This window comes from Vicugna pacos, chromosome 6, assembly GCF_048564905.1.
Source record: "Vicugna pacos chromosome 6, VicPac4, whole genome shotgun sequence".
NCBI classification, from domain to species: Eukaryota; Metazoa; Chordata; class Mammalia; order Artiodactyla; family Camelidae; genus Vicugna; species Vicugna pacos.
In genome coordinates this window covers 9,267,611-9,293,475 of record NC_132992.1, presented here as the reverse complement: position 1 = coordinate 9,293,475, position 25,865 = coordinate 9,267,611, and the positions used below count along the sequence as shown (strand labels likewise).

Genomic DNA, 25,865 nt, shown 5'->3' with positions numbered 1-25,865 from the left:
TTCCAACTCCTCACTCTGGCATACGATCTCACCTGGAAAGATGTTAATATTATCCTTGGCCAAACCCTATCTGACATAGAAAAGGAAAGTGTTCTCAGAGAAGCCAGGAAATATGCAGATAATCTACATCTATCTAACGACAATTACCCCATAGAAACAGCTGTTCCCCCTATGGGCCCCAGGTGGGATTACAATGACCTTAACCAAAAGTGGGAAAGGGACCACGTTTTAATCTGTGTTAAGGCTGGACTCCAGGCAGCCCGACAGAAGGTTAGTTATTCTAAGGTGTTGGCTGTTACTCAGGAGCCCGGAGAAAACCCCACTTCTTTCATACAGCAGCTCCAGGAGGCACTTACTAAGTATATTAACTTAGACCTCAGCTCATATGAGGGACAAATTATCTCAAAGGATAAATTTATCACTCAGTCTGCCCCCAATATTAGACGAAAACACCAAAAGGGGATCCTGGAACCTGGAGTAAGTTTTGATGAAGTGCTAACCATTCTGCCACGGTTTTTTATAATCGAGATCAGATGCAAGAGGCCAGGGCTCAGGAGAAAGAAAGAAGGAAGGAGGCCAGGCCTGCCCAGGTGACTGCAGCCCCTCAAGGGCAGCCACCGCCCTGACGTACCCGGCCCCCAATAGCCCGAGTAAGTCCAACGACAAGGGCAGCATCTGCTGCCGACCTGGTCATTGGGCCAAAGAATGTCCTTACAGGGACAGATGTCCAAGATCTGCCTGCTTTCAGTGTAGCCAACAGGGGCATGGGGTGATCCTCTGTCCTTCAAGCCAAATGGCTCGCAGGGGAAAACCGGCCCAAGACCTGCAGATGGTTGTCCAGGACTGAAGAAGCCCCCTGCAGTCACTCCCAACGCAAAAGATCCCCATCTCTGGGCTGGAGCCACGGGGACAAATGGATGTGACAGGCAGGACAGTAACTTTCCTTTTGGATACTGAGACCACCCAACTTCCTTCTCCAGACCCTTCTCTAGATTCTGTACCATTATGGGAATCACAGGTAAACCAACCCTAATATTCTTTACTCACTCCCTTTGTTGTTTCTGGGACGAACGCTCCCTCGTACATTCTTTCTTATGCATGCCAGAGTGTCAGCCCCTTTTTAGGCTGAGATCTTTACAAGTTGGGAACCCGAGTTATCCTGGGAGAAAATCCCCAAACCTCCACCTCTTTACAACTCTTATTGCTCTCTGGGGAAGGAGAAAGACCTCTGGACCCAGAGGCCTGGGAGAATAAAATTAATCCTGCTGCCTGGGATCCAGTTATCCCAGGGCGAGCAAAGACAGCTGCTCCCATTGTCACCTCCCTCAGAGATCCCACCTGGTTCCCTAATTGAAAACAATATCCTTTAAAACCTGACGCAAGGAAGGGCCTTCAGCTTATAATTTCTAAGTTCTTACAGTGTTAACTCCTTACAGTGTTAACTCCTCCTGCAACACACCTGTCCTTCCGGTCACTGAAAAAGACAGGACCTACAGGCTGGTCCAGGATTTACGAATCATAAATGAGGCAGCAGTGCCTCTTCATCCAGTGGTTCCAAACCTGTGTGTTACTGGGGAACCTCCCTCCCTCCAGGAGCCCCAGTGGTGCCCTACCTTAGACCTAAAGGTGCTTTCTCCCGTGTACCCCTTAGTCCCCAGTCCCAGTATTTATTTGCCTTCCAGTGGAACTCACCCAATGGGTATCAACGCCAGCTACCCAGGACAGCACGACCACCGGGGTTTGGAGACAGTCCTCACCTCTTTGGGCAAGCTTTGGCCCAACATTTACAGGGCTTACAGCCTGAAAAAGGAACTACTCTCCAATATGTAGATGATCTACTTATCTGCCCTCTTACTGGAGACCAGGCCACCCAGCATGCAATCCAAACTCTTAATTTCTTGGCTGAGTGGGGATATAAAGTTTTTAGGTCCAAGGCTAAAATGGTCAAACAAGAAGTAACTTATCTAGGAATTGTCCTGACTCCTGGACACCGCAGCCTTTCCCCTGAATGAATTCAGGGACTCTTATAACTCCTAATCCCACTACTCGAAAACAGCTCAGGGCATTTCTCAGACTAACAGGTTCCTGTAGGCTTTGGATCCCTAACTATAGGTCCATAGCCCAACCTCCAAATGACAGCTTAAAGGGTGAGGATGACCCAGGACCTCTCCAGTGGGGTCCTTCCCAACAGGAAGCAATGGAAGAATTAAAAAAATCCCCTAGTAGGATCCCTGGCCTTGGGGTTTCCAGATCCCACAAGGCCTTTGCGGTTGTACGTTCATCAGAGAGGAGGAATAGCCTTGGGGGTCCTCGCCCTACGGCTGGGTCCCACCCAGCAGCCCATGGGATACCTCTCCAAGCGGCTAGATCCCACTGCTCGAGGCTGGCCTTCCTGCCTAAGAGTGTTGGGAGCCCTCTCCAGTCTCCTGGAGGAAGCTTTTAAGCTAACTCTGGGGGCCCCTATACAAGCATATGCTAACCACCAAGTTTCTGATCTTTTAAAAGGCAAGGGACATTTCTGGCTCTCAGATGCTCGGCTTCTTAAACAGGTATTATTATTGGAAAACCCAGATGTCACTGTCTCCGTCTGTGGAACACTCAGTCCTGCTACACTATTACCATCACCAGACGAGGCTCCTCCCTTTCATCTATGTCATGGGACCCTGTCCATTTCTCTAGGAGCGAGAACAGATCTCACCGACCAACCCCTGGAAAACCCTGATGAGATCTGGTTCACTGATGGGAGCCACATATTCTTGGGAACCTCTTAGTGGTCTGTGACTGCTTTTCAAGTGACACTCTGGGGAGACTGTCCCATCACCCTAGGGGACTACGGATCCCTGTTAGATAAACCTCTTTCTTAAATGTCTCCTGGCTCTAATCTGTCCTCCTCTGGGCCCCCACCAAACTGTTTTAATACTAATTTAAAATGTCTCTGACATTAGGGTTCCTCTTTTTTCTCCTCCTTTGGTTCACTGGGCTAACACTCCAACATCTGCCAACTAAAGCCTAAATCAACAGAAAACACAGACATCAATTTTTTTTAAAGACATTTTTTCCATCTAACTAGGTATGACCTTGTCTGCCCACTTCATCCCTTGGCTAAGATTAGCTCTGCGTATTTGACCTCTGTCTTTTCAACCTTCCTATAAAATGTGTTTCTTCTCATCTAGAGTCAAACTTCAAATGTCTGTCCAACAAGGTGATCAGCCAATCAGCCAAGACAGTTTTATACAAGCCTCTTGATGGACACCGACGCTTCGCTCACCACCAGTGACCCCAAAGCGCCCCATCGTCCCCCCCAATCAGCAGGAAGTAGCTAGAGCGGTGGTCGCCCTCTATGTCCCAAAGATTTGGGGTCCTGTGACTAGAGGGGGGAATGTTAGGCAGTTAGACAGACATGAGCACTGGGCAGGGGGACAGGAAGGGGAAAGGAGCAACCCAGAAAATAACAGCACGTCTGCTCTCAGGATAAGGGGCTCCAGAAGCCTTTGCTTTCCCTGAGGGCCAGCAAAAGAAGCCAGTTAAAATCAAAACGCTGCAGCTGCGCGTAAGAGAAGGCCCCGGCGTAACGTGACCCAATGAGCCTGCCCCAAAGGGGACGGGCGTGCCAGAGCGCAGGGAACCGGGTTTTCAATCAGCCTGAGCACAAGGACCTTGAGCCGCAAATCAATCAATCCATCACGAAAACGCCCCTAAGCCAGGAGGTAGACACGGGAAAAATAAAGGCGCAGCGCCTTTCTTCCTCCCCTAGATGGCCCGCTCCCAGTTCTCGGAAGTGCACTATCTTTCACTACCTTTTTACTTCACGAATAAAAATCTTGCTTATGTCATGCTTTCTGTCTCTCGTTAAAACTTGTTTTTTTTTGGGTGACCAAGAACCGAGGTAATTCCTATTTCCCTTTACCCGGTAACAGTCAGACGTGTCAAAGTGACAACAGTCCGCATGGAGGGCCCTTGTCATCAGGTGAAGGCAGCTCCTTAGGGAGCAAATCTTCGCGGCCACCGGATGGCCAGTCGTTCCATGCATCATCCAACCAGGTCCCTCGAGAGCAAACGGGGACACTGTGGAATGATTATTAGGTTGATATATATACATTAAACTGCTGGTATTTGACTCTCTGACTCACAAACAAGGCAGATTCATAAGGATCCGCCTAAGTTATCAGGACGACAGGTGTAAAGAGACAGTTCTGGACGAACCAACACACACGGTGACCCTACAAATTAACGGTCTGCTACAGAATGTTTCTCACACAGGGATCCCTCAGGCGTCTGCATTTACAATTTTTGTGAGTCCGTGACATTTTTGCTTTTTAAAATTGATACATTTTCATTTCAATGATAACCTTTAAAAATCTAATATCAACAGACTGTGTTACACCCAAACACCGCTGAGAGACTTAAGCACTCATGTTCGCATTCACATCCGCCACCAGACCAGCTGGCACCATACTTAGGCTGTTAAAAAAAAAATGATTTGGTTTCCGCAGGACAACATCATCCTTCTTGTTAAGTTAATGTTCTTATTTATCGTTACGTTTTTTTTCCCCTGACCAAAAAACAAACAAGAAAGAACACACACAAAAAACCTCTTAATGGGTCCATAAGCTATTGTGGCTTCAGATTTCACTACTTTATCAGGTAAAAGAAAGTGTCTAAGAGAAGAGGTTAAAAAAAAAAAATCAGCTGTCCCGCAGGGGCTATGTGGAAGCCCTGCTTAGTCATTCACTCAGGGAAGACGGGTAAGAACACTTCCTTGATATTCTGGAATCTTGTGACCCAATGATTCCACTCCTATCAATTTATCCTAAAAGCATTAGTAAACAAATGCACAATGACACATAAAAGGATGCTTACTGCATCCTTTTATTTATGATAGAAAAAAAAACCCACTAAGAACAGATTAATGAGAATTTGGTTAGAAAAAATAGTGAAGCGACTGGTGAATGGGATACTACACAACTAAACAAAATAATTTATGTTGACACACCTAGTAATAAAGAAAGTTCTCCTTGGCAGATTTTAAGAAACAACCCAGGACATGGATCAGCATGTACTAAGTAGATCTCATGTCTGTAAAACTGAATAGACCAACGTACGTCTGCATAAAAAAGTTGTAAAGGGAACACACAAAATGTTAATGGTGACTATTTCTGGATACAAGTGGCTATTTTTCTTGTGGCTTCTCTGCATTTAAAAATTTTGTCTACAATGAACATGTTCCGTTTTGGTAATCAGAAAAGCAAAAATTATGAGTTATTTCAAAATGAAGGAATCTGTTTGGAGACCCTCAGGGGAGGCCAGTCAGCATGTACCTTGAACCTCCGGTCATACTTGGTCACCGTGTCTGCAAAATCGATCTTCTCCCTCTTGCCCACAAACTGCTGGAGTTCCGGGTGCTCCTCCATCCCGATGTAGTCCCCGATGAAGTTCCTGTTAATGCTGTTTCTCCTTCTCTCCTTCTTGTTCAACAGGAGGTCTGAGGCTGCAATTCCCAAAGGGGCAGAGAAGGGAGAAGGGTCAGTCCCCCAGGGAAAGGAAGAACACGCTCAGCGTAGAAAAGACACAGAAACTCTCAGTGAAAACACGGTTTCCTTCCACACACGACATCAAACACAAAGTAAAATGAACTTGTAACCTCATCCTAGCACGGAAGCATTCTTGTGATATGGTAAACGTATGAAACAGAATGATTACGATACCCTCTTCTCTCATCTGGACGTATTTCTTCCGGGCCACGAACTTCCTCCAGGATTTCTGGATCACTCGAGCATATCCATCATACTTTCTCTCTCTCATTTCTTCTAGAAGAAAGAGCTGTGAACGTAGAGGAGACAAACGTGAGCTAATTTGCAGGACCTGAGCATCACATTTTTGGGGTTACTTCAGGGACGTTCACTTTAGCCAAGGACAGAGCAGAAAGCAGCTTCTTAGACTTGTGAACAAATGTGAAAAAAATGGTTACTAGGCCATGTTGTTTATGATTACTACAACTTTTATATATATATATATTTTTTTTCATTTAAAAAAAGCATAGTGGAAAGTAGCTGGATGCAAGTGTATTCCGCTCATAACCTCAGTGAGAACAAAATGAGTGATTCAACACTTAGCCTCTTATTTCCCACCTGATCCAAAGAAGGTATTCAGTGGCTAGGTCAAATGAGCTGGCGGAGGCTGGTGCTCCGTGCCGCTGTGGAAAGAGGGCCGGCCTACTTTCAGTTCCATGAAAGGACAGGCCTCCTGCCTCATGGGGATCTCCCCAGAGTCACTGGGGCAGAGGACACTAACCGGTGGTTGGAGCTGGACCTCAGAGGGGCTAGTCAGGACTGGGATTCACTGGCAGGGGCTGAGACTGCTCCGGTTAAGGGCCCACATCAGACCCTGGCAGGTCCTGAGATTCGGGCCGTCTTAACGATGGATACTGACCGCTGCACCCCGCTCGACAAAGCTCTGGGATAATGAAGATGACAGCAAATAGCTGAAAGGTCCCGAGGGCCCGTTATGGGTCCAGAATCATTCTAGACGCTTTACATGCATTATTGCATTCACCCACTCAACAGCTACACGAGCCACTTACTTGTCCTCTCCATTTTACAGATGAGTATGTTGGAACTAAGACCGGAGCGGGGATGGAACAGGAACCAGGGTCTTTCTGGCTCTGCCAGACTCTCCATCAATGTAACAGACAAGTTTTTCCCTGTAAACCTGCATCTGATCAACTCGTAAAATGGTAGGAAACACCTAGGAAGTGGTTTACAAGACTCTCTAAGAACAGAAATAAAATGGACCGATAAAAACCCAAAGCAGCCATGATGAGTGTCGTTGTAAAAAACGTTCCCGGAGTCAACAGGCAAGTTTGGTCTGAAGGTAGCTGGGCCTGATTATCTTTCTGTTTATCTGGATCCGCACCCAGGAGCCACATCCATCTCCTCCTGACACTCAGCTTCTCCTTCTCACAGCCCCAGCCGTGTCAAAACATCTCAGACTCGAAATACCAACACCACGGGAGCAGCACGTCATTGCACAGCCTTCAGAGCCATACACAGCAGGCACAAGGAACAAAAGGGTTTTAACAACTGGACAGAATGTTTAAAATCCGAGCCGGGCTGTCGCCTGGAAGATTATTCGTTGGTGTTTCTTATCTCGTGTGCTGGGTTTCTGAGTAAGTCTTGTTTTCTTCTTCTTCCCAGAACTATTTTGGGAGTGTCACAGAAAATACACTTGTGACTCAGGCAGCATGAAGAGGCAACCAACCCCTGACTTCCTATAGACAATTTGAAAGATTATCTGGGTTTCAGGTTGTTTCCAAAAGCCATAGGGATTAGAAATCAGGGAGGTTCAAGAAAAAAAAGAGAGAGAAGGGGGAAAAAAAAAAAAGCAAAAATCGCAGACAGATGTAACCAATAAACAAAACCAAAGCCTTAGGTGCCTGATGTCTGATGCGGATTCTTAAAGCCGGTGGATTATTTTGTATATTCAGCACATTTACTACAAAAGTCAAGGCAAAAACCACACAGTGAATTTTTAAAAACCAATTTTTTTGGTGAACGTATTTGCAATGTCAGGGCTAGGTGTGGAGGGATGAGCGACGGGGGAGGGGAGAGAGTAGTGACAGCGGGTGTGTGTGTGTGTGTGCCTATTTAAAAAGATGGGGGAGAGGAAACTCAAGTGATGGTAAAAAAGCAAGTGGGAGGAAGACATAGGGGAAAAAAAAATCTTGATTTTGGAAGTAAAATCCCAAAGCTCAACTGAATCACACACACACACACACACAAGCATGAAAAATATCAAGGCTGCTCTATGTGAAAATTTAGCAAGTTGAAAAAGTAAAAGCGGGCATACGACAACAGAGTTCTCCATTGTACCGAGACATCGCTCCATCCCGTTTTAGAAAGAACAGGAGCTGTTCTGTGGGTTGCTTAATGGGGTATGACACAACATTTTCATTTTATATTTGGAAACGAAATTGCTGTGAAGCTACAAATAACTCGGGGTGGAAAATGATACCGCAAACTTTTCATAAACGGGTTCTATTGATGTGGGCCACTTATTTATTTAACAACCTTGGTGGTTCACAAAGCCATTCAGTGACAGCCATCATCATCGCTGAGTCTCGGGCTGATCGGGTGAGCCGGGAGGCTGGCAACCCCGGGGTCCATTCTAGGGGAGAAAACTCACATCTAGTGTTTCCCTTGTGCCAACACTGCAAGTTCTCGTGGTATTTCCCCTGGATACGGTGACTAATTTTGCCAAATTCACCACAGACCCTTGACATGGAGTCTTGTGATTGTTACAAGAACCTCAGAAAGGGTGATGTCTGTGGTTGGTTAGTTCCAGCAGTTTCTCTAACTCAGGAAGCAGAGCCTTCATTCCACAGCCCCAGACCTAACGGGGCAGAAGAACTGAGGGGTGGTGGAGGGGTCCTGCTCAGCCGAGAACTTCCTGTGGGCGCTCATGAGGCTCACAGGGACCACACCCTCATTAGGAAAGATGAAGTTCCTCTCGATTAATCCGTGGAGGTCTGATAAGTCTGTGAATTGTAAGCCGTCTATGTGCAGATTGCTTCCTGGTAAATGTTCTCTAAGCCTAAGAACGGCCCCTTCTACCTCCTGGTTTCCTCCAAGCGCTTTCCAGGCTCCTCCACGGTCTTCAAGACACAGTCCTGGGAATTCTCACTCCCGGGCTCCGCGCCTCCTTTAGGGAGGAAGCCTGAGCCTCTGTGACACGACCTGTTTGGTGTCACCCAGGGGAGGATGAAGGTTCACCCAAGCCTCCTTTGTGGGCAAAGAAGGACCTTTTCACTTAAGACACTACTGGATGCTAAAAATAACTACCAGGCACCTCCCATGAGCCACTTTCCCTATGAGGCTCTAAGTATACAAAGGCACAGAAAACAGACTCAAGGAGATGACCACCTAGAATGGGAGAGACACAGTAAGAAAAGAACACATTTTACGATGACAGCTTTTTATCCACCCTGAGGGCTTTGAGGGCACAGGGGCGTGGGGAATGGGGACAGAGGGAAGCCTGCTATGAGGAGGTGTCATTTAAGGCATGAACTGAAGGATGAGGAAAAGCAGCAGCCGTGCTGTGCGGAGGGGGCCGGCCAGGGGCTGCAGGGACAGGGGTGGCCCTGAGGAAACTCACGGACTCGGGGGCTTTGATGAAGACTTTGCTCCTCCCGAGCTGGAACTGGTCACTGTCCACGTTGACGGACTGCAGCAGGTGGAGGACACCTTGCTTCTCCTCCCCTCTCCACGAGGGCCAGGTGTCTTTGGTCAGGATGGCGTACCTGTGAGGATGACGAGGGAGAGAGGGAGCAGGCTCAGACTGCATTGCCCCCCAAAGGCACCTGGTGCTGCTGGGGTCCAGACTCGCCACTCACCTCCCTCCACAGGCTTAGGGATGGACCTTGACAGCTGCCAAAATCCACCGGGTCTGGGATGCCCATTTCAGAGCTGCCTCCCACTCCTTCCTTATCCGTTTCCATGCTAACGCCCTGGAGAAAATCTGCTTTTTCTTTCTACCACTGTCTAAAAATAGCACTGCTGAAGGTCGCCAATGACACTCTTTGGGCAAAATCAGTCTTTTCTCAATACTGGTTTCCCTGCATTTCTTGGGAGCACTTTGCAGTCAATGCAGAGTTTTCTAAAGCTCCCCCTGAGCAGCTTCTATTATTACTATGGAGCCTCCTCTTTGGGATTCTGTGCATCTGGAGGCCCTGGTGGCCTGGCCCTTGGCTGTTCTCCAATCCCATCTCTCTGCCCTCCTCCTGCTCCGCGTGTCCCCAGGAGGACGGCCTCTTCTTCGTTCACACACACAGCGCTTTCCCTCAGAGCCTTCGCCTGTGCCGTTCTCCAAACGCCTCACGTGGCTGGCTCCTACTCAGGGGCTCCCTTCCGTGACACTTCCAAAGGGGCCTTTGTGGATGACTCAAGCAAAAACTGGCCCCTTGCTAGTTTCCTCTGATAGAAAATAACATTTTTCCCTCAGTGCATGTATCATAATTTGCAATTACAGTCAATCTGAGCTCACTTGGTTCCTTTATGTCACCTCCCTGAGGACAAGCACTACCCGGGCGGGCACCGCCTCTGTGCGGCCCACCCTGCACACTGGGCACCTCACCCAATGCCAGGCACGCAGCGGCGAGCACGGACATCGACGGCTCCAGTGTGACGGGGCGCTCCCCGTGTCAGGCGCTGTGCTCGGCGTGACACACGTACTGGGGGATCGATCTAACCCAGGGCCTTGTGCACGCTAGGCATGCACTCTGCCACCGAGCTATACCCTCCCCCCACCCTGAGGCTGCCATTTCTACCAGTTTGGTTTTTTTTTTTTAACACTTTCTGAAGGGATGAAAGTTGTATTATGCAGGTAGTGAATAAGGGGTCTTCCTTCTACTGCTTAAGTAGTGCAGGATTTATTTCCAGGGCACATGGTCCATTGGGGGAGACACTCGAGCATCTTATAACTTTTAATCTCCAATTCTCAGTTAAGAGGGATGGTTTTGACCCATATAAAGAATTTTTCAGAGAGGAAATGGACACACTCCGAAACTGTTTTCTATGCTCTACATAGTGCCTGAACCACCGCTCTGTTAGACCTGTGGGCTTCCTTCCCAGGGAGGGGTGTGTGACACACGCACATGTGGACAGCTGTGCTGGGTAGTAATGCAGCCTCTTCCTTCAAGTTGTTACTTTCTCAGTGGTCAGTCTTTCTGTGGGCACCTAGAAAGCAACTTTATAAACAAAGCCTTTTCTCTCAGCCATGGAGAGAATAAAAGCGTGAGATGATTCAGTTACTCACAGGGAGTCACAGAATGCGACAGTCAGGGGCAGATTCTGGACAAACTCTACATGGGCCAGGATCCCACACTCATATACCTTACAGAAAATGGCAGTCTCTGGACAGACAGTTCTTGCTCATTGACAGGTCTATTATGGCCTGCTAGCCATTTTTGAGGAGGAAAATAAACAGGTACATTCTATTGAAAAACTAACTTTCCTTCTACACTTTTTTATTATCTTCCCAGTATTCTCAAATCAAAAGAAGTACGACATCAAAGGGCCAGCTTTTCGTAAGATAAGGCTGCCCACTTGTCTCTTCTGAATGGAAAAGCCCGCAGCAGGAGAGCTAAGAAGGGAGGCATCCAAGGATAGGTACCATTTCAGAGAAAGTTCCTCAACTCAAAGGGCATAACATTCACTAAACGCTTACTCTGTGAACGCTGCAAAAGGAAGCAGCACACATGGAGCCACGCAGAGCCGTGCAGCTACCACGGCACTGAGAGAGATCTGGATCTTACAACCAGGTCATTTTGCAGCTCATTTAAGGAGCTGCTGCAAACAAGTAACAGCCCACTCAGGGGACCCCAGACTTTCCTGCCAGGGGAGGAGAGTGTGGACTTCCTGCTCTACCCCGTGCAGTGGAGCTCACAGCACCACTGATGGAAGTCAGGTCTGTTGGCTTCTTTTTAAATAATATGGAAGGCAGGAGGTCTACTAGAATTGGTTTCTCAAAAAAAAAAAAGAAAAAAAAATCAACATTAGATTAAAAAGAATCTGATCTGTTTTCAATAGTAATGCTGATTGGAGAGAATCTGTAAGAATCAGCTAGAGAGTTTTTAAGTGCAGAAAAAATACTGAAAGAGGATAAAACTGTTTTGGAATTGTTGAGGGCAGGCCTTTCTAAATCAGAGAAAGATGGAGGGCATACTTTTTGTTCACTATTTTCTGTATTTAATTTTTCCCCTCTTAATTAAAAAAGGGTATTTTCAAAGAAATGCAGTTTTGCAAAAGCTGTAATGATGATCTAAGCCATGGTACTCAATTGGCTTTGCCCCCTGTCGGGGACATTAGGCCATGTTTGGATACAGGTTTGGGTGTAAAAACTGGGGGAAGGCGGGGTGGGGGATGGGATGAGGGGGGTGGCGCTACTGGCGTTTAGTGGGTAGAAGCCAAGGAGATTGCTACATTCCTACAACGCATAGGACCGCCCCCACAACGAAGACTCATCCAGCCCGAAATATCAATAGCTGAGGTTGAGAAATCCTGCTCGGAGCTAGTGCTACCCATCTGTTTAAAGAAGTGCCAAATCTTTGATAATTAACATCTCAGTTGTTTGCCAGCAAATGGATGCTGCTAGAGTGATCCAAGAGCTCTCCCAATCTATTTTCTCACCTTCCTTAAGACTTCTTTTCATACGGCTCTGCTTACGCTAGAGGTGTAGTGGTCCCTTTAATCCAGGGAGCCATGAGGGGGAGTTTTATTCCTAGTCTGATCCACCTCCAAAATTATCAGCAATCTTGAATGCAGGGGACAGAATCAATGAAGCTTTATCGTATGGAACGATCTGTCCTTCTGTTAGCCATCTCCTGACCTTCCACATCAATGACCTTGCACATAGGATGACCCAAGTGGATGATCGGTAGGTCAGCCACCCCAGGCTCATGGCAGAACACCATCCTCAAAGGGAAAACGACTTTATTAAAAGTACTGGATTTCAAAGACAGTAACTAAGCTCTTCTCCATCCTACCACCTCTTTGTTACATAAAATTTGAATTAAAAAAATTTTTTCTTACATCTTCCTCCTGTATCATTGACCAGGAAGACATAATTATTTTCTGATTAAAATACTATGCCTCCCTTCTTTCATAAAGGAAATTAAACAGATGTAGGAAATCAGTGGACCTCCACTAATTTAGAATCATTAGAGAAGTCAGAGTTACGTAATATTTTAAGGACACTAAGTTTTATCCTTTTCAAAAAAAGGAGCACAAAAAAAGAAGAATTTAAGTATAAGTTCTGCCAAGTGCACTTTAATGGAACCATACAAGGCAGTTTAAATTTATACATGGGCGATACAAAAAATGTGAGGTTAAATACTTAAACATGTTTTCTTAAGTAGGTTATGTTCCTGAAATTGCCTTGATATTATTAATCTGCTCAGTCAAGTTAAATCTCAGTCCCTCCCATGCCACAATTACCAGGAATTTCTGAACGTATGTGTCACTCTATACAGATAAAATACTTGAGGCTACTGATTTATTTATAATAAATGATGCTAAAAAGAATGATCACTTAATACTAGAAAGATAAATAATTTTAAAATGGTCAAAGGACTGAAACAGACATTTCTCGAATGGCCAATAAGCACATGAAAAGGTCCTCAGTATCATTTCCCATCAGGGAAGTGCAAACCAAAAGCCCAGTAAGATGCCACTTCATACCCACCAGGATGGCTAGAAACAGAAAGTCAGACAGTAACAAACGTTGCCAAGGATGCAGATAAATCCGAGCCCTCAAACACTGTTAGTGGGGAGGTAAAAAAATACAGCTACTTTGTAAAATAATCCTGCAGTTCACGAAAAAGGTTAAACAGAGTTACTATTTGACCCCACAATTCCATTTTTAGCTATGTTCGCAAGAGAAATAAAAACATACGCCCGCATAAAAAATGTGCACGTAAACGCTGGTAGCACCATTATTCGCTGTTCATAATAGCCAAATGTGATGTCTACCAGTCGATGAATGAGCAAGTAAAATGTAGAATAGCGGAATATCGGTGCAATGGAATACTATTTGGCGATGGGTAGGTATATGCTACAGGATGACCCTTGACAACATGCAAAGTGAAAGAAGCCAGGAACAAAAGACATATATGATTCGATTTACATGCAATGCCCAGCACAGGCAAATCTATAGAGACAGAAAGAAGTGTGTGCTTCAGGCCAGGGGGAGAATGGGAGGCTGATGTTTAGGGAGTAGGATTTCTTTTTGGACTGATGAAAATGTTCTAAGATTAATCATAGTGATGGATGCAGAAGTCTATGAATATATTAAGAACCAATGAATTACATACTTTAAATGGGTGAATTGTATGATATGTGAATTATTATCTCGATAAACCTGTTTAAAACAGAAGTCCTAAGTCACCAGTTCATTACCTCTGTAGGAATTTTTGGAAGATGCGCCGATAGGCGTAACCAGCTCTCCTCACGCGAATGTTTTCTTTCAGACCCAGGTATTCGACTTGATGCTTTACCCTGGGAAGGAGAGAATGGAGCCAGGATGTTATCGGATCCTCTCTTCACCCCACTCTCCTACCCACCATCCCCCCAAACTCCCAGTCCCACACTGCAAGGAAACATATTAAAAAAGACTACCATTTACAGTGTTCAGAGTCTGAGCTGACTCTCAGCTTGTAGAATATTAATATTAAAATATTTCATTATGAAATACAGTAATTACAGAAGAGACTTTACATTATCTATTTAAAAAAACAGTGAAACAAAAAGCCATCTATCTATCACTTGGATTATGAACAAAAATATCAGTTTTCCAACAGACTGAAGGAAAACACTTAAAGCTTTTTGGATTAAATGACGCCAGAGTTGTTTTTGTTATCAACCTGGAGCTGAATAGTCATTCTCAACCGAATGAGATTACACCTGTAGGCTTTTCAAATACAAGGTGAGAAAGAGCATGTAAAACTACCAGTTTCACACAACGTCATAAACTGAGTATATGTTAATTAAAAAAAAAAAGAAAAAATAAAGGAATTAGCTCAGTACTTATCAAAAAAAAAACTACTAGTTTCAAATATCTAAGTTAAAAATGTGCAAAATATACATACACAAATTATAGTTTTCATTGGTTTTTATAATAATAAAGAACTGGCCGTGTATTTCGGAGAATGGATGCAGGGCAGCACTAGGCTGAGGTCCTGGTTTAGGAGGGCAGGTCCGTCTGGGGTGGTGCGTGGACATGTGAATTGGGAAAACCCACTTCTTGCTGAGAAGCCCAGAGTTCTGAAAGCAAGTGACAGATCCCGGACTGTGGCTTCCGATCGTCCACTCCGGGGAGATAAACAGGGCCTCTGCCTGCGTACTATGTAGGCTGCTTGAATACAGACACTTGGAAACATAGTATTTGAGGAAAATGAAAAATAAAAAGTAGACTTCCTCTCTCTTCTGAAGGTGAGATGTCAGCACCGTGCTGAGGCAGGGAGGCAGCTCCCCGGTACATTTGGGGGCAACTGCAGTGATGATGGGGTTGAGAGGCAGTCAGCACCCTCCTTACATCTCCATGTAGGTTCCCCACAGCTGTCTTCCCAGCAAGGCTCTCATGAACACCCTCACTTCCAACCAAGCCCTGCACCTGCTGACGCCCACCATGTGCTGCTCTGCACCCCGCTCTGCAAGGTGTTGGGGGTCCAGAAAAGGTTACTGCTGAAAACCCCGCAGACAGCACAGCAGTCAAGAGCCGGATGCTGGGGCTGGGTTCCAGGGACACCCCTGGCTCTGCCACCATGAAACCTCTCCCAGCCTCAGTTTCCACTGCTTTAAAATGGAGATAGTGATATTAGTTATTTCTTCAAGCTGGGGACACTCTACGTAAAGCACTCAGCCAGCTCCCGGCATGAGCAACATATAGTGGCTGTTATTCTAATATACTCACAGCTACAATAATAAACCAGGACAGGAGAAGAGGGGGGAAAATGGATTTTTCATCACGAGAGGATTTTTCAGAAGTGGTGACATGTGCCTGGGCCTGGAAGGATGACTTGAATTCACCAGGGAGGCAGTGAAAGCAAAGGTACAAAGATGGGAAAGACCACGTGTGGGGTGGGGTGGGGGAATGAAGCCTTGCTTGCCCTGGGAATGACGAGGTCACACAGCGAGAAACGTTTAAAAAGTTCAAGTCCAACTGGTCTCCCTTGAACCAGCATCCAGAAATGCCAGCCCTTTCAAGATAATCAACCTAAAAAATCTTTATATAAAGAATTAATATTAATAACCACATTTGATTTGTGACACAAATCCAATTAACTAAAGGGGGAGAAATCTGATCCAAGAGAAGAACTAATTTTCCTTTCTCTCATCCTCCAAATCCAAGACTCACCAACAGCCTTTTCTCTATACTAAGAAAAACACACGTGAGGTTGCCAATTAGGTATTTGCTCACTTTAAGTACTTTTCATAAATACTGGCTTCACCCCAAGCTTTGAGGCAGAGAATACATCACCCACTGATTCAAGAAGAAACATTCCTTTCTCATGAATCACATGGAAAACAATATGCCTCATGTTAAAACACTGTTTCATTCATTCTAATTTCCATCATTAGGAAATCTTCTCATAGAAATTTTTGTCAACGGGACTATCAATTCAACAAATTCAGCTACATTTAAATTTTCATGATTTATGCATCTTCTTGGAGCACTGTCACCTCCTCAGTAAACACTGCCAGGCTGGCAATGTCCGCTGTTCCCTGGTTGTGTCTTCTCCTCCCCCTGGGATGAGGTGCTCTTTCAAGACTGTCCTCAGCCATTAACACAAGCAGGTCAAGGTCTGAGAACTCGGCTAGGGCAGTAATTCGGAATCCAGGTCAGGCAACTTTGCCAAAGCCAAACAAAAACACATTTTCAAAAGGAAAAGAAAAATTAACCACATCCCATAAATTTGCAGAATGAGTAACCCTGTCCTCCAAGAACTTCAACTGACCACGTAATCCCTGCCAACAAAGCACACTGTCCTTTCCTGGACCCCCAGGCTGCACACTCCGGGATGAAGTGAGACAATCTGTCACACAGTAAACCTGAACAGGATGAGGGGACAGATCCCAGGAAGCCATCCTACTGGAAACAGAAATCAACACTTGACCAACGAATACCTTAGACTTTGCAAAACCAGTTTACAGGAATGTATGTTAGGAAGTTCTTACTGCAACTCAAATAAGGGATATGATTATTAAAAAAAAAAAAAAAAAACACAAACCAACCATCATGGGGGAAATTCAATGAAAATTGGCTGAGTAAATGCACCACCATCTTAGTCTCTCCATTTTCTGATATTCCAACGAATCAATTTGGATTTTACGAGAAGGTAGCATTACGGTTGAAGAATTTCCAACCAGTAGCTTTTTCAAGAATTCTCCATTAGAGTGGTTTTCCGCAGAGCTGTCTATGTGGGTAGGGGAGACGGTGCCAGGGAAGTACTGCATTTGGAGGGCGAGAAAGATGTTTTCATTCATGACTCCGTTTGCTGGGAAGGGAAACTGGATAGAGGTTGCAGTAGGGAGAAGGGTGGGCTGAAGCACCCCTTAGCAATACCTCTGCTTCCAAGACTCACAATTTATTTCTGAGGTTGCCTCTGACACCAACCTTCTACTGTATGTGAAGGTTTCACCCATAATTTCTTTAAATACGTTTTTGATCCCCTTTTCTTTTTCTTCTCCTTCTGGGGCCCCTACTCTACACAGATTGCCATGATTTTTATATTAACCCATAAGTCTCTTGTCTTGCTTTCATTTTTTTTTTTCCCATTTGTTTTTCTGCCTGCTGTTCTGACTGGGTGACTTCCATTATTCTACCTTCCAGATCACGTATTCGTTCTTCTGCATTATTTAGTCTGCTATTTATTGCCCTTAGCTCAGCTTTCATCTCAGAGATTGAGTTTTCTGATTTTAATTGGCTCCTCTTTATAGTTTCTAGTTCCCTTTTACAGTGATCTGCCCTCCTATCAGTAGCCTCTCTTAATCCCTTCAGCATTTTAATTATCTCCTTTTTGAACTCAAGTTCTGCTAGACTGTCGAGGTCTATTTCTTCGTTCATTCTTTCGGGGGACTTTTCCTTTTCTTTTAATTGGGAGTGGTGCCTCTGCTTCTTCATTTTGCTTCTATTTCTCTGACTCTGTGAGTTGAGGAGTAACAGTTATCTACTGTGGTCTTGAAGGGCTGTTTTTATAAGGGAACATGCTTGTGTAGCCTGTGTGCATATAATATTTTTGTTGCAAGGACTGTTTTTAGTATGGATGGCGGCCACGTCTTTCCTCCCTGTGTGCTGGCATCCCCCTTGATGGGGATGTGGTTGGTGGCGCGGTGAGCAGAGACTGCTCTGGAGGTTGAGCGGGGGCGTCCTCTTTGTTCTGTGGTTGTCACAGCCATGTCCTGGGCCATGTCTGTTCCCCAGCTGTTGGAATAGAAGCCCCCAGATCTGTTTCTGAGCTGCGGTGTGTGGTAGGTGGGACAGGAGCACTTCGGCTGGGAGAAGGACCACTGAGCATTCCTCTGCATGAGCTGCCCACTGGGAAGTGCCCTCCGTGGTGTCACCTGCCATGCGCTGTGTGGGCTCTAAGTGCTGATGGCGCCACCCTCGGCCCCGCCCCAGCCGTGGGAGTGCCCGCAGTCTGCCCAGGTGTCCCTCGGGCACTGTGCTAACACAGCCACCAGGGCAAATGCGCTGAAGTCCGGCCCCATGACCTGACGTAGTCACGCATGGTCGTGTACCTGGATCCCCCGTGGGCTACAGGGTCCCCCCAGGCCCCAGCCCCGCCTCTGCACACCAGCATTCTGCTCAGATGGCCTGCAGGCACTGACTTTGCAAAGGCACCAGTAGTGTAAATCTGACAAAGCAGCTTGGGGCAGGACTGAAAGGGGCTCAGAATTCAGCCCCACCTCTGCTTGGGGTTAACCTGCTGGCAATTGCGCCCTTCCAGAGCAAGCCAAGGAGACAGCTACGAGGGTGTCCTGTCCCTCCCTTTGTGAGAGCACGTTAACAACAGGGCTCCTGTGGTGGACCTACCAAGCTCCATCCTGCACACAATCCCAGTTTCAGCCCGTAGCCCACTCCAGTCCCTGCAGGCTGTCTTGGAGCAGCCAACCCCAGCCCTCTCCCCAGGTCTGTCCTCTGAAGACTGAGAGCTTCAGCACCCAGTCCGGGCACGCAGAGCAGGCCTGCATCTCGAACTGGGCACTGCACGGACCCTCTGCGCCGGTCTCTCTCTGTTGTGTCTGCCACAATCTGTGAAAACTGTTCCACACGTGGATGCATTTGTGGGAGAGGGTGAGCTCTGCACCCTTCTGTTCTGCTGTCTTGAAGCCCCCCTCCTGCGTGTGTGTAGACACGCACGAGGTGTGGGGGTGGCGTGTGAGGCGTGAGGCTGGGAGTGACATAGACGCAGGCAGAGGCAGGCTGACTGACGCGGGGGAGCAGATCCGGGAGAGTTCATTCTGTCAGACTGAAGGAGTCCCACTCTGGACTGACCCTCTTAGCTTAAAGAGGAAAAAACTGAGGACTGAGGAGATTAAGCATCTCACTGAAAGTGGTCAGGGACAGGCCAGCACAGGATGCAGTTCTTCCAACCCCGAGTCCAGCCCTTTGCTCCAGACCAGCTGTTCTCCAAGTACAAGGCCCAGACCATCATCACTAGCATCACCTGAGAGCTTCTTAAGATTGTACATCCCTGAGCCCTGACTCCAGGCCCGCGGACTCAGAAACTCTGGGCATGGGGACCAGTAATAAGCCTTCCAGTGGATGTTACAATACACGTTCAAGTTTGAGAACTAGTGTAGGAAGGCAAAAAACCTCAGATGTTTTCTATCTGCTATCCCCTTGACATCAAAGGAGAAAGTGAGTGATACATTTCAGAAGAGCGGAGGGCAAATTAAGCACATTCAGGGGAACAACCAAGATGGGTCGGATTCCACGTCCAGCTTCTTCAGAGGAACGGCTGGAGGAAGTGAGAGCAAGGAGCCCGAGGAAGAGGTTCGCAGGGAAAGGTGGTGACTGCCTTGAACATGAGAGCTGTCACATGGGAAGTCCTCAGAATCATTCTTATGGCCGATTCTTAGGTTCCTGCTAATGGCAGGAAGCATCCAAAGGCGGGCTGATGACCTCGGAGGAGCGGGTTCCTCATCAGAGCCTGAATATCATCAGGGGGTAATAATATTGCACGAGGAACCTTAGATTACCTTACATTGAAAATTTTCAGCAATCAACGATAGAAAAGATGCTTCAGGAACGTGCATCTCTGGATGAGACTATTCAGAGCACTGTGTGGTGTGCTGACCCGACGGAAGGATGCTACACCCCAGAGCAGCACTTCATGGTGAGAAAACAGACTTAGTCTGCACCATAAAGTGTGAAAATAAAAAGGAGGACTTGCCGACAGCGAATGCTCGAGCTCGGGCATTCGCCTTACTATTTCTCTTTTCCTCCTTGTAAAGGATCGAGCATTATCTGCCTGTCATGGGTTAGAAAGGTCTTGCTGGTAGGATGGAAATGGACCCATCCTTGTCTCTCAGAGTGGGTAATGAGCAGCTATTTCAACCCTGGTCTTCCCATTGGAGTTTAACCTTGATCAAGTCACTTGATATTTAGAAGAGTCTACTTTTTTCCAAGAGAGAAAAGGAAGAAAGACAGTCATTCCAGTATGCCCACGTCCTGGGACCTGATTATCCGGTGACAGTGGCAGGGCTCCTCTCTGTAGTTGAGTCACCCACAAGGTCTCTCTCCAGCTCTGCTTCCCATGTTCCCAGGGATGGCAGGGTTTCCCCAGCTGGATACAAAAACTATATCCTGTAGTCAACATCTTAACATTTTCCTACTCATTCCATTTCATACTGCAGAGGACACACCCCTGAATGCCAGCGGTAGGACAAACAGAGATGCAGGATTCCTCAGAAGCCAGGGAGGGAGGGCTCACTGCATGCTTATGTATGTACCACACGGCTCCCTCTGGCTTGTTCCCTCCTAGAGAGAACTCTGCTCACCAGCACAGTCCTCAGAGGATTACAGAACCGACAGCCTCTGTACCCACACGAGCAACTAAATGACAGATGGGTTTTAACCAGCAGTTCCCATCTTGACTCTGAGCCCCGAGTGAAGCATTCTAGGCCACATCCCATGGGGACTGATGAGAAGCTGAGTGCACTAAGGATGTCTACACAGAGCCTCGAACTAATTCAAAAACCATCCTGACTCTGTGGTACTCAGGTTTCCTTTTTTGCCCCATCTGCTTCCAGATTAGCCAAGATCAACATTATAAACGGCTAATTCTGAACTGAATGGCACTGCTAACATTTTAGGAAAAAATACATATAGGCGTCTTCCTGAAAAAGTTAAGACACAAAAACACGAAACACATCTGAAGGCAAATTTAAACTGCTCCTGCCTTAGGACGGCCCAGCTGGAGCAGAGGAGAAAGGCACTGGGGCCACGCGCTGGCCTCGCCCGCCCGCCTGGGTCTTCGCCATACCTGCTTTCCTCCCAGTCTTTGGGCTTCTTGGTTTCGTTGGGTTTTATGCAGCGGATGTAGTGAGGTGTACATTTCATCAGGGTGCTCACGAGGTCATTGGCTTGTTTCTAGAAAGGAACAAGAGCATCATTTGGAAACACGGAACTTGCTCTAAAGCAGAGCAACTTTCAGAGGAGACCTGGGAAACTCGAGTGTGCAAACGTACAGCTAGAAATTCATCTTGGGGACAATCTGCTCACTTGGCTTAACTCAGATCTACGACACTTTCTGAAAGCTTTACTGACTCTTATTTTCACACTCGTAAATGAGTTTGAAATTAAGATTTTTTTTTAAATAACGAGGCCTTCTTAGTATAGTTAATAAAATAAAGCAAAAAACAAAAAGAAAAAGAAAAACCAGAGTAAATCCTCACATACAATGCTTTTCATGAGAAACAAAGAAGCAGGCCAGTTATTAACAAATTTAGTTAATTTTATATTGATGGAGGGCCTTTGCAAATACATTTTTCTCACAAATTTTGGGGAGAAGGGAGGTGCACAAATTATTTACAATCAAAATTCTCCTGTACTCTTTCTAGGCAATCCAACCAATGAAGAATCACCTTATCAAACTGATGGAAATTCATAATTAAATGGTGGAGATACATAAAAACTCAGGAGTAATCAACTTTTTAATACACCACTTCATTCACCTTCTTCCTTCACAGGTCCTTTTACAAACTTGCTGACTCAAAGCCCTTTCACTGTGGCAGGAAACTTACTTCTTCACAAAGCTAAAATATTCAACGTAAAATCATCTCTTAGTACCTGTGCACTGGGTACCCAAAATGCAACGGAGTCCAAGCAGAAAAAGCCACATAAATAAAGCTGAAATTGCTTATGATCTATTTCAAATCATTAGCAACTCAACTGTTGTTTGAAGGAACAGGAGCAGAGCCCACGTCAGCATTCCCACCACCACACAGCTGAGCACGCCTGCGTGTCCAAGAATGGGGCACAAACGTGTGCAAACTCTCCTTCCAAGCAAATCAGCATGAAGAGAGAAAACCTCTAAAAGAAAATAGAGGAAAGGGATCTCCGAAGCCAGAAAACCATTACAAAGTCAGCAGAAGAGATCTGCCTACAGTTCCAATTAAGGCTTTTCTGTTTTCATGGGTTTGGGAAATCTGAAACCCTTGAGAAAAACTCTTGGGTATGTTCAAAACAAGATGCTCACTGGTGAATTACGTTCTCTGTTTAGATGTGCAGAATATAGACTTCCTTGCCAAGGCTTGGAATTGAGGGCGAAGCTGCAGAGGATGTATGATCAAAGCAAAGCTCTATCATAACAAAGTAAATTGACCCTTTGTTGATGAGAGATTGTGCTTGAGAACAAACGTAATGATTTTTGCAATGACTAAGATGAAGCTGAGGAGGGACTGGTTCTCACAAATCTTTAAGTCCCCAAACTCTTAACTTTCATTTAAAAATTTTTAAGAATAGCTTGGAAGACCCTCATCCTAAGCATTTAAGAGCAAACCTTTTCAAATTAGCATGAGAAAACACAGGGGCAAGGGCGACTTAAGTTGATGTGCCACTGGACATAGCCGTCTCTAGCTCAAAATAGCAATGGGTCACATTTACTGGATATGCATACTGGCCTAGACACCTGGACTTTCTCATTTATGCCTCACAGTTGTAAGAGGCAGCCACTGTCATCATTATTCCCCCTTTATCTGGACAAGACAACAGGGCCTTAAAGAAATAAAGTATTGGTCAAGATGATATAATTAGTAAGCAATGAAGATAAGGTCTGAACCCAAGTCTGTGAGCTACCAAATCTTTTTCTTAACCATAATGTTAACCTGCTTCCCAAGGAAGACATAGAATAATTTAGTATGGTAGCAGAAGGAATTAACTGGGTGAGCTAGGATGAGAAAGAAGCCTTCAGGTTGTGGGATAAATTTGAGCCAATAGGGATATATCTTAACCATCAAAATTACCCTGAATTTAGCTCTGGGTCAACTTTAGATGCCCCCTGAGGTGGCTGGAAGCAGCAGCATGGATTCACCCTGACTCGAGACAAGAAGAGCCCGCAAGTCAGGATGGAAAGCTATCGGGGGCACTTGCCCAACAGAAGTGGGACTCAAAATATGCAGACAGACGGAAGGTGAGAAGAGGCTTAGGGCGCCAGCTCTTTGTCCTACCCTCCACATAGACGGCTGACAAGTCGGAATTGGAGTCGTGGCTCTGCTCTTTGCAAGCTACGTGACAAATCACTAGATTTCTTTGGGCCTCAATCTCCCCATCTGTAAACTAAGTTGGTTGAACGAGAGGACCTCTAGTACCTTCATCTGAAGGCTGGAATAGATGTTAAATGTCGACCAGTCCAATCACCTCATGGTGCTTGCATCTCCAGTCACATCTGCTCCTTCAGAGGCCCAGTCTCACTTGGATAGAGCTGCAGCCCAGACCACCTGCCAGCTCTGAGCTCAATTCCATCTCTCTAATTTCAAAACTGGTGCCTTTGAGCCACACAACGTAGAATTTAATAAAGCCTCAAAAATCACGTGTAATTAAATATAGAATACTCTTTTTTATAAACAATGATAGCAGGAGTTCTCACCAAATAAATATTCCATTAATTAAATCCTACAGAACAGTTTTCAATTTTAAAGAATTAGAATACAATAAAATACCCAACACTAAAACCACCTTGAACATATATTTAATTTTTTTCTAAGGAACTCAGTATCCCTGAAAATGCTTACACCTCAGGGATATCATTAAGATGATACTCAGTGTCTGCAAAACCCTGTGCATGTGAAAGGTCTAAGAGGAACGTGGCGAAGCATCTCTAAGAGCTGTCTCAGGAGACAGGAAACAGGGAGAATCTCACTCCCACACAGAGGCAGAGGGTCAGAGAGACAGAGGCCACACAGTTCACCTAGGAGGGAACCACCGGAGGTGAGACCATGCGCAGTGCACGCTCTGCAGACAACCTGGCTGACTTCAGGCTGACCTCCGCAGAGGAGAGCAATCCTGGACATCCTGAGCACACCGGGAAAGGGGCAATCTTGAGCATCCCACTAGACAGGTCTATGAACGAGGGAAAGGGGTCAAGTCTTCCAAGGAGGAGAAAAATGCACCACCCTCCTTTTAACAGGGAATAGGCTGAACTGGGAACCCAGACCACTGGAAAGTGAGTCACTGCAACCTTGACGATCTGGGCCCCCTGAATGTGAACGTGACAGTCTTGGACTGGGTTTTCCAGCCCAGAGCTAATTCTTATCCAGGACCTGGAAGTGAAGGCGTGAGTCAGAGCTTCGCCCAGACATCAGTACCTGGGGCCTCGAGAGACCTGCATCTCCTCTCTGCCCCCCGTGAACTCAATCCAGACACCGCCTCAGGGCTACTAAATGTCTCCACTTCTTTGATCATGATTGTCCCTAATCCCAGAGGACTCTACCCTCTAGCTCAACACCCAGCCTGCACCTGACACTCTCCCTCCACAAAACCCGAGGCTCTTCCTGCGGCAACCCCCTCACGGCTGTGATTGTCTCCTTTATTGCATGCAGTGTTCACACCCTCAAGGCTCGGGACACACAGGAAACACTCAGACAAGAAAGAGCCAGCGAACCCAACTGACAAGAAGCACCACGGTGTCCATGAGGCTGGGGTCATCCGGGAGGGCACTGGGAGAAGGACACACAGGATTGGTCACACAGAGCCAGATGAGGGGAATAGACAGTCCGGCGGGGGGTCAGCAGATGCACATACAAGTGTCCACTGGCAATCAAGCAGAGATGAACAAGCATGGCAGAGAGGGAGAGGGTGGAGGAGCACAATGTAACAGGAGAGCACACACGTTTTGTGTTTAGTATGTTTCATGCTGTATGCTAAATGCCTTAGATGGGCTGTGGAATTTAACCATCACAGGACCCGCCTGAGACAGGTGCCCAAATCCCCATCTCACACAGAAAGCAAAAGAGGCACTGGGAGCTTAGGTAACTTGCTGACGACCACACAGCGAGGGATGTGAGCACAGGTAATTCAAGAAAGCTACTGTTAATCACTGAATGGTCCTATTGATTATGAAGATGGGGTGGTATTTAATTGATGTGACTCTTTAAAAAACTGTTTTCTTTATTTCAAAAATTTTTTTCTTGATTTACTATGTTGTATTAGTTTCTGATGTACAGAATAGTTATTCAGTTATACATATACATATTTTTACATATGTATATATATTCTTTTTCACTATAGGTTACTACAAGCCATTGAATATAGTTCCCTGTGCTGTACAATAGGGCCTTGTTGTTTATCTATTCTGTACATAGTAGTTTGTATCTGTCAATCCCAAACTCCTAATTTATCCTTCCTGCCCTCCTTTCCCCTCTGGTAACCATAATTTTGTTTTCTATGTCTATGAGTCTCTTTCCATTTTGTAAATAAGTTTGTGTTATTTTTTTAGATTCCACATATAAGAGATATCACATGTCTGTTATTTTCTGACTGCCTTACTTCACTTCGTATGATAATCTCTCTGTCCATCTGTGTTGCTGCAAATGACATTATTTCATTCCTTTTTATGGCTGAGTAGTATTCCATTGTGTATATGTGTGTGTGTGTGTGTGTGTATTTTCTTTATCCAGTCATCTGTTGATAGACATATAGGTTGCTTCCATGTCTTGGCTGTTGTGAATAGTGCTGCTAAGAACATTGGGATGCATGTGTATTTTTGAATTAGAGTTTTCTCCAGATATATGTCTGGGGGCAGGATTGCTGGATCATACAGTTAAGTCTATTTTTAGTCTTTTAAGGAACCTCCCTACAAAAAACTGTTT

General features: G+C 45.8%; 1 protein-coding gene across 1 annotated transcript in view; it reads right to left on the bottom strand.

The window, feature by feature from the left end:
* Positions 1-25,865, bottom strand: part of MYO1E (myosin IE) — a 189,682-nt gene that overhangs the window by 32,167 nt on the left and 131,650 nt on the right. The window contains exons 17-21 of the mRNA XM_006210989.4: positions 21,041-21,147; positions 13,950-14,048; positions 9,151-9,295; positions 5,706-5,820; positions 5,319-5,488 (exon numbers count right to left, since the gene is read on the bottom strand). Of these exons, the coding sequence (XP_006211051.1) occupies positions 5,319-5,488; positions 5,706-5,820; positions 9,151-9,295; positions 13,950-14,048; positions 21,041-21,147 (636 nt within the window). The remainder of the gene's footprint in view (positions 1-5,318; positions 5,489-5,705; positions 5,821-9,150; positions 9,296-13,949; positions 14,049-21,040; positions 21,148-25,865) is intronic.